The 8,692-nt window shown below is 61.2% G+C and overlaps 1 protein-coding gene across 1 annotated transcript; it reads right to left on the bottom strand.

Moving 5' to 3' along the window:
• Positions 1-845: 845 nt before the first annotated feature.
• On the bottom strand, positions 846-2,582 carry PDYN (prodynorphin). Its single transcript, XM_051802984.1, has 2 exons — positions 2,271-2,582; positions 846-2,025 (listed from the first exon to the last, which is right to left on the bottom strand). Exons 1-2 carry the CDS (start codon positions 2,397-2,399, stop codon positions 1,453-1,455), a joined length of 702 nt encoding a protein of 233 aa, XP_051658944.1. The 5' UTR covers positions 2,400-2,582; the 3' UTR covers positions 846-1,452.
• Between the last annotated feature and the right edge of the window lie 6,110 nt (positions 2,583-8,692).

The following is an 8,692-nucleotide window of genomic DNA, read 5'->3' as shown; positions in this document are numbered from 1 at the left end:
CTGCAATGTGCTGTGGGAAGAGGAAGGCAGGAGGCTGAGCCTGGGATTGGGGCTCTTGTGCTGGTGCTCCCCTGGGCAGCATGAGGGAGGGCAGCAGTGGACATGGGCAAGGACGGGTTGGGGTCTGGCCCTGCTGCAGCTTTAGGTGCTCCCTGTTCCCTGGGAGCTGAACTGGAGCTGGGGTGCCCAAAGTGGGGTGCAGGCAGGGCTGGGTGCTGGCTGCAACCTGTGCTGTGGGTGAGCTGAGCATGCCAGTGCTCTGCAGTGACCTCCTCCCTTTCCCACCCTGGAGCTGGCAGCCTGGCCATGTCTGGGACACAAGATGTGTCTCACGGGAGCCAGGAACTGTAGTGTGAGGTTATGAAGAAGTTCAAAAGGGAAGTTGCTGACCAGGCTGGGCTTCCTCAGTACTGTGCTGCTGCTGGTGGGGTCACATGTGAGCACTATAGGGGCAGTGTGCCCACTCCACTTGGCATGACTGCCTTTGCTGGAGCAGCAGCCACGATTCCCAAGGGAGCCTCCCCTGAGTGCTGCTGCAGGAGGTACCCTGCCAGCACCCTGCATGCCCCTACACCATGCTGAGCATGCCTACCTTACCCTTGCTCAGCTGGGGTGCCCTGTCACCCCCGGGACATGGCTCCAAGAAGGCATGGGGTCCCACGTTCCCTTTGACACCCATGGCACAGGAAGGGGACCACTGTGTGCTGCCTGCAGGTCTCGCAGGTGGCACCACTGACACCCAGCCCAGCCCCAAACTTGGGGGGTCCCTTCATGCCAAGGGCTTGCTCTGCCCCATGGAGAATGCTCAGCACCCGGTGTGGCTTCGGCTTCATTGGCATCTGCCTTTTATTGACTGCAGGGGGAGCTGGGTATCGGGATGTGGGGCTGGCCCTGCCTCTGGGGTTGTTCTTGGAGGGGCAGCCCAGGGGCACCGGGAGGGTGCTGGGATGGGTGGGACACGGTGAGCATCTCGAGGGGAGTCAGGGTTGGGTTCAGCACCGCTTGAGCACCCAGTGACAGGGCTGTGGTGCCACCAGCCACCTCTGCCCATGGCCATGGGAGCTACCTCCCTGATCCTTCCTGGTGCTCAGAGGCCGCTGCCCTGTACATCAGCTATGATGATTTCCAGACCCTGCTGCTACACTTTAGCAGCCACAGGAGAACGGAGGATACATGTTTCCAGCAGTTTGCCCCCAGGAGCCCTAGGGCTGGACCACGGCCACACCGCCAGCAGCCAGAGGGGTGGCACTGTCCCCTCCATGCACAGAGTTCCTAAGGGATGGGCAGGTGAACCAGAGAGGGACAACTGGGGATGGGACCCATGGTTCACTGGGGGAATGAGGCAGGGATGACACCAGCCACGCCGGGCTGGGCAGGGGACGGGGCTGGGGATGACGGAGCAGTCGGGGCTGGCAGAGTGGGGACCGTGGTGCTGTCATCCCACACCTGGCTCTATAGGTCCAAGACCTCCCCTGAGTAGGCGCTGGGGTCCTCCTCAGACCGCGTGATCACCTTGAACTGCCGCCGCAGGAAGCCCCCGTAGCGCTTCTGATTGTCCCACTTGAGCTTGGGCCGGATGCGGCGCATGAAGCCGCCGTAACGCTTGTGCAGCTGCGCCAGCTCCTGCCCCTCGGGCCCGGCACTCGTAGGCTCCTCGCTCCCCTCACCTGCTGGCCCCAGCCCCGGGTAGTCCTCGGGGGCTGCCCGCTCCTCTGGCTTGTGGCCGAAGCCCACGAACTTCTTGGTGAGGCCGCCCTTGCTGTGGGCGTTCTCGCGGAGCAGGGACAGCAGCTTCCCCTTGGACATCTTCTTCATGAAGCCCCCATAGCGCTTGGCCGGTGCCAGTGGCTGCTCCCCGGGACCCAACTCCTGCTCCAGCTCTGCCTCGTTCTCCTCCACCTCCAGTGGTGACGGGTCTGTCCCTTCAACCAGGGCCACCAGCGGGGCCAGGAGTGCCAGTGCCTTCCTGCACATCTCCCACTCAGGGCCAGGTGGCAAGGAGCCCTGGCATTCCCATAGACACATCTGCAAAATAGCAGCCACAGCGGCCCCAGGTACTCAGGGTGACCTTCCACCCCACCTTGGGAATGCCCCCACCCCAAGCCCAGGGGTCCATGCCCACCATGCTGCACAGCTCAGTGAGGAGCCAAAACTTGCACATCCCCAGCACCCCGGGGTGCCTATGACCACCCCCCCAGGTGCCACCATGCACCCACAACACCCCATTGCCATGACCACCCCGCTCACATCTGCACAGGGCCAGCACTCACCAGGGGCCGGACGCTGCTCTCGGTGCCGTGGGTCTGGGCAGCGCAGAGGGAACACTGGGTGACACAGTCAGCAGATGCCACCGCAGCCAGGGACAGGCAGAGTGCCAGTGCCAGTGCCCACCGTGCCATCTCGCCCTGCAGCCACTGCCTGGGGAAGGGGAGACAGCACAGAGCCCATCATCCTCCCTGTGCTGGCTCTGGGAGACCCATCACTGCTCTGTGGGCTCCAGGCACCCACCACCTCCACCTGTGAGCTGCTCCTGGGGACACACACAGGGACCTGTGCCTGTGCCCCTCTCTGAGGGAGTTACCTCCAGGCACTGCTCCTGGGTTCCAGGCCAGGAGAGAGGGGACAGGAGTGACTGGCAAGGACACTACAGGATGCAATCCCTTACCCCTGCCTGGTTCCTGGCACAAGCCCTGAGCCACAGCCAGGCCCTCAGGGCCACCAAGGTCACTGGGGGGCAGAGCCACCATCGCATCCATCCGACTCCATCCCCTCTCTCCTCTCTATCCCTCTTATCATAACATTAGAAAGAAAAGTGCCTTTTTTCTCTAGTGCTGTGTTTCTCTGTGATACTGCGATTGCCACATCTGTGTGGTGTGGAGGGATGAATCACCAGCTCTTCCCGTTGGCCTTGGGGAATAGAACCACAGCAAATGGAGCCGTGATGGGAAGGAGATGGGGTGATGCCATCACTCAGTATGGACTCACCCCAGGCTGCTGTACCCCACACCAGTGCAGCCTCATCTCTCCTCCCTCCCACCCACCAACTCTGCTGGGCTGGTGCATCAGGAGGGAGGGGGGAAAAATCCGGATTTTGGCTTCAAGCCTACCTTCAAGCCCTGATTGCTGTCCTGCAGCCGCCTGGGAGCTGTGACGGAGCCTCTGGCATCCGTGGATGAGGCCAGGGAGGGCTGAGAGAGGGGCTCAGCTGAGAGAGGGGCTCTCCAGGTGGCAGTGCTCAGCCAGACCCTGGATGAGGCTGGAGGGGCCGGTGCCAACCCCTGCTCAGGATCACGGTGCCACCAGGACCACGATGGCCCCGGGAGTAAGAGCCAACCCCAAAGGGGTGTGCTGGCTGCAAACCCCTGCCTGCCTCCGTGGCTGCTTTTATTTGGGGTGGGAAGGCATGACCCAGAGGGATCTGTTACACATTAATGACGCATATTAGAGACTATTGTGTTCTCCAGCAGTAGCTGCTAATGCACTGTAATTGGTACTGATGAAGAAATGTTAATGCCACAGTATTAATTCATGCTAGATTAAAATTTAATTTGAATTATCTGCACCATCGTGTGTCGAGCTGTCTGCATTCCTCGGCTGCGCTGCCACCGGCTCCGTGCATCCCCCCCAGTGCCCTGGCAGCAGGGCAGGGACCACAATGAGCATGGTCGGACCTCACCCAGCCCTCACTGCGGAGACACAGGGACAGTCCCCTTTCGCCTCGGAGCCACCGAGACAGCACCGAGGAGCGAGGACCCGCCGGCCGCACAGGTAGGTGCCAGCTGCAGCACCGGGAGGAATGAAGCTCCCAAAAATAGCTACCAGCTGCTTCCCAGCAGCCCCACTGGGAACATTTTTTTCCCCTTTTTTTCCACCTGCTTCCCCTCCCTTGCCCTGCCGTGCTCCTCTGCTGCCGATGTGGGTGACGCCAGAGTAGCGGGAATGTTCACTCCGTGCCGGGAACAAGCTGCCAGTGAGAGTGGCACTGCACAGCTCAGTCCCCTGGCACTCTGAACACGGTGTGTCCCATCCCTGTCCTGCCGCTGCAGAAGGAGGATTTCATGGCACTCAGGGGATGCAGCTCTCCAGGCACAGCGTGTCCAAGGACACCCCGAGACACCCCACAGCAAATGTACTGTGTCCAGGTGGGTCCAGGCAGTGCTCTGCCTGCTCCTGAGGATGGGAGGGGGGACTGGAAAAATGGGAGCAGGAAAACGGGAGGAAAACAATGGGCTTTGGACAATAGAGAAAAGAAGCAGCAGGGGGGGAAGAAGCAAAAAGAACACAAAGGGAGGAAGAAGAAAAGCAGAGTTCCAGCTCAATCCTGCGTTACCTGGAGGAGCCCAAGGCTCCGGAGCCACCCCTCCTGCAGGAACACCTCATCAGGATTGTGGCAGGGTCTGGAAATGCCAGCATTGGGTCCCAGCCACTGTGGCCACTCTCTGTTCTACCTGTGCCAGGTGCCTGCCAGGATCCTCTCCTGCCCTGCCCCATTTCCACTTGAGTCTCCAGAGCTCAGGCTCTGCTTGTGTTTGAAAAGCCACAAACTGCATCCATCCACTCCAGGGGCCAGTTATAGACCTTGTGACCCAAGGAGGGATGGGGAATCAGGATGGAGTGTGCCAAGCAGCAGACACCAACCCTCTCTTGATTAACCTGTGATTATTCCTAATGAGGGAAACGAACAGCAACCCCAGACTGACCAGATCCCTCCTCCCACACAGGTATAACTACGCAGGTTTGGACCCTGCAGGTATTCCTAGTGGAGAAGAAGAATCAACCTTCCAGCTGTTCCTTTCCTCACTGCTGAAATTTACCTGGACAAGGCTTCTCAAAAAAGCTGGTAACTTTTGGAACAGAATTGCTCAAAACCCACTGCTGTGGCCACCACTGCTGCTTAAGCCAAGCAGTGGGGAGAAAGAAACGCCCCATCCTCTCTCCCCGCTCCCTTTGCCCCTCTGAGCCCTGGGTGACCCTGCTGCCAGTGTGGCAGACATGGCATCAGCACAGAAATCAACCCCAACAGAGCTCTGGACAGTGGTTCATGGGCTATGAAAAACCACTTGAAGGACAAGAGGAGCACCTGCAGCCAGGTGGGAGCCCCTTCAAAATAACACAAGCCCAACCACGAGCTGCTCTTAGCACTGCAGCTCAGGGTGTGTTTTTAAACAGCCACTTTTAGGGGAGCAGGAGCAATCCCCAGCTGTGCCCATGCCATGGGAGCAGGATGACAACCCCAATAGACCTACCTGTGCCGAGCACCCACTTCGCCAAGTCAGGACAGGTCGTGGGTGATGGGTGTCCCTCCACGGGCGTCAGGCTGAGCCAGTCATCGGTGGCAGTGGCAAGGCCACACTGGCGAGTGGCCCCACAGTTCTGCCCGGGTTGCCAACCGGACTCGCCGTCCGCTGGCTCCCACCCCGCTTTTATGGCCACGGAGTCTCCTCCTGCGGCGGGGCCCGGCTGTGCGCGGCGGCAGAGCCAATCGGGGCGAGGGAAGCTGTGAATAATCAGCCCCTCAGCATCCTCGCCACCTCCCGAGCTCGCTCGCCTGCACCGCCGAGGCCTCCCCGCAGCCGCCCGGCCGCCCCTGGGGCCGGGGTGCACGTCCCACCGCGGCGGCTGCATCACTCAGGGACCTCCGTCGGGGCCAGCCTTTGGTCCTCGGGGCCGAAACGCGTGCTCTGAACAAGGGAGGCGGCTGGGGACCGGGATGGGGTCCATCCTCTCCCACAGCTGTGTGCCAGAGGAGTTTGGCTGCTGGGGATGCGAATCCCCTTGGCCACCAAATTCAAATCCTGCCCAAGAAGGATGAGAGAGTGAAGCCCTCTGACCTCCTCCTACCCCACTCCCCAGGCTGGGAAGAGGCACTGTTCCGTGGAGATGCCAGGGAGAGGAGTGAGCCCATTCAAAGCTGCTGGAAAGGGAGAGAGGGTCTTCATGCCCTAGGAAAGGCTGGATGCCCCCAACCCACCCAGCCTGGCTGCCGTTGGGCGAAAAAACCCTCACATGGAAACCTCCCATCTCTACAAAATCAAGGCTCAGACCCCACTGAGCTTCCCCCCAAGTCCACATCCCCCACACCCCTCCCTCCTCATGGGAGCAAATCCAGAGATGAGCTGAAGGGGCAGGGGGAGCTGTGTGGGGCGACAGAGACACCCCACTTTCCCTGCTCAGCCCTGATTCCTGTTCTCTCACATTTCCGAGTCTGATTTCGTGGTGAGGGAGGGCAGCACTGGGCAATGACAGGCACACCCCGAGCCCGTGCACCACCGTCCCACTGCACCGTGTCACAACAGAGGTGTGGGATGGGGGTCCATGGCACAGACCCTGTGAGGCCAGGCCAGCCTGCCCCGGCCCCACAGCCCGGTGGGCGCAGACACGTCCCCTGTGCCGCCGGCAGCGCAGCCCATCCTCTTGCCTTGAAGATGGAGCTATTTTTATCGGAGCTCAAGAGGGATGTTTCCCAGCAACCTGCCGTTCTCCCAGCTTGAACACCAGCTGCTGGACCTGGTGCCCCCTGCTCAGCTCTCCCAGCACTGGTGAGGGATGTGGAGGCAATTGGCACAGCCAGGACCCAGCAGCCACAGCAGCCTGGGCATGTGGTCCTCCATCCCCTAGGCTGGTGGTCACCTCCACTGGCACCCATGTTTGCTCCCCAAAAGCAGATGGGACTCCACAGCTTTTGTTTGGAGGTGAATTTTAACTCATCTGGGCTGGGGCTGTGCCTGCACAGAGGGACCAAGGGAGCAGCGCATGGGGTGGGGGGCAAGGGCAGAGCATCCTGCATCCCCTCCAGGGCCAACGGAGGAACCCACCCTGGGTGCTACAGTGAGGGGGAATGGAGCTAAGGCCCCGTGGAGCACACAAGCAGAGAGCAGCCACAGCCTCCCCTCACTGTGTTGGGTTGTGCTGGTCTGTGCAGGCACAGAACAAAGCTGAGAACAAAACACAGCTGCAAACCACCACTGACACCTTGGGCGAGGGGCTGTGGGCAGCCCCCTGGCAGTTTAATCCTTGCTGCTGGGGACTGGCTGTCCTGCAGGCACTGCAAATGTGGTGCAGAGGACCATTTCTGCACCAAATCCATTATTTAGATATGTATATACATATATTTATGTATGCACCCAGCAGCCTGGGGTGCAGCCACCTCCCCGCGCAGGGTAGTTGCACCGGAGGGAGATGTGTTCCTAGGGATGGAGCAAACCCCATGGACACAGAGGGAAAAGTCGTTTGGAATAAGGTTCCTTCCCTTTGCTCCAGGTGGGAAGTCGAGTTACTCCTGTCCCCAGAGCAAAGTGTCACAGGTGTGCTGAGCTGGGAGAGGGTCCAGGCAGGCGTGGGGGGTGACAGGGTCCCCCAGGAGAGAAGCTGGGATCCAGCCCACCCACCAGCAACTCTAATTGATATTCATCTGTCTCTTCCTAATGGGAAAGTGTCTCTGAGTCACACTGACATTTCCCTGGGACAATGGTAATTAAGCACCTGGGTAAGAAGAATGTGCGGTAATAGAAAAGTTAACTTTTCTTAACTACATGAGTGAAAGGCGGGTTCGGCGAGGAGGGGGCCGAGCGTGCCAGGCACTCGCGGAAGAAGGTGGGAGTTTAATGGCAGCTCACGTCACACGGCGCTGCCACTCTGCCCCTGCGCCCCCAGTATCCCCCCGGGGACCCTGCCCCGAACCAGGCAGGGCGCTCGGCCCCCCATCCCGGGATGGGGTAAATTGTCCCTGCAGGCTGGGACAAGCTCTGCCGTCCGCCGGGGCTGTCCCCGAGCAGCGGGACCGTGACCCAGCGCTGCCGGCGGGACTGGCAGTGGATCCTCCAGCACGGTCAGCTTTATCCCATTCAGCGGGGCAGGGCTTTTCCAGAAACTCCTAAAACATTCACACTCCTGCCTGGCCCTGCAGGAGATGCATTTTGAGGAACACTGGGAGAAATGCGGGATGAGCTTCTGCTCCAAACCTCCCGCGGGAGCTGCACCATCTCCCACCGCCCGTGACAGCGCCGAAGTGAACCCCAGGCGACTGCACCGGCAAAGAGGGCACCGGAGCAGGGAGCGGGCACACGGTGACCTCCCTGCGTGGGCAGGAGGCATAAGGGCCACTCGACGGCGGTGCGAGAAGCGGCGCCCACGCGAACGCGGCGAGTCACGGCGCTGACGAGCGGCACCGGGGACGCGGCGCCCGCAGCCCCCCCCGGGGAGGTGAAGTGGCTCCATTTAAAAGCAAATTGAGGTCAAACCACTCGCAGGAGCTGCAGCCGCCGTGTCACCGCGGGGCAGCCCCGCGCTGGAGCCACCGGTGGCTCCGGGGGTCGCCGTCCCCTCCCCGCGGGGACCGGCGTGACGCAGCCCGGAGCTGCCGGGGCTGCGTGATCGCAGCGGCACATGGCTCAGCAGCGAGGCGAGATATCAGGGAATTTCGAGAGCTCCTCCGTGAACAGGCTCTGCAGACGATCTCCTTGACCGGTGCCAACGGCACCGCGCGAGGGGCAGGAAAACGCGGCTGGAAAAGTACCTGTTACGCGGTTTCGTCGCCATTCTCCCCCCTCCCGTCCCCCCCCGAAATCCACGGAGAGCGGGACGGCGGCGTGGAAAGCCTCGATCCCAGGAGGCTGCCAGCCCCCAGCACCGCCAGGATCAGGATGAGACCCCAGCTGTGAAGAGCAGTTTGGGGGCGGTGCGTGGGACCGGG

Source organism: Manacus candei, unplaced genomic scaffold (genome assembly GCF_025592945.1).
Source record: "Manacus candei isolate 608988 ecotype Guabito, Panama unplaced genomic scaffold, ASM2559294v1 h1tg000057l, whole genome shotgun sequence".
NCBI classification, from domain to species: Eukaryota; Metazoa; Chordata; class Aves; order Passeriformes; family Pipridae; genus Manacus; species Manacus candei.
Note: the sequence above shows the minus strand (reverse complement) of the source record. Positions and strands in the feature narration are given on the sequence as shown.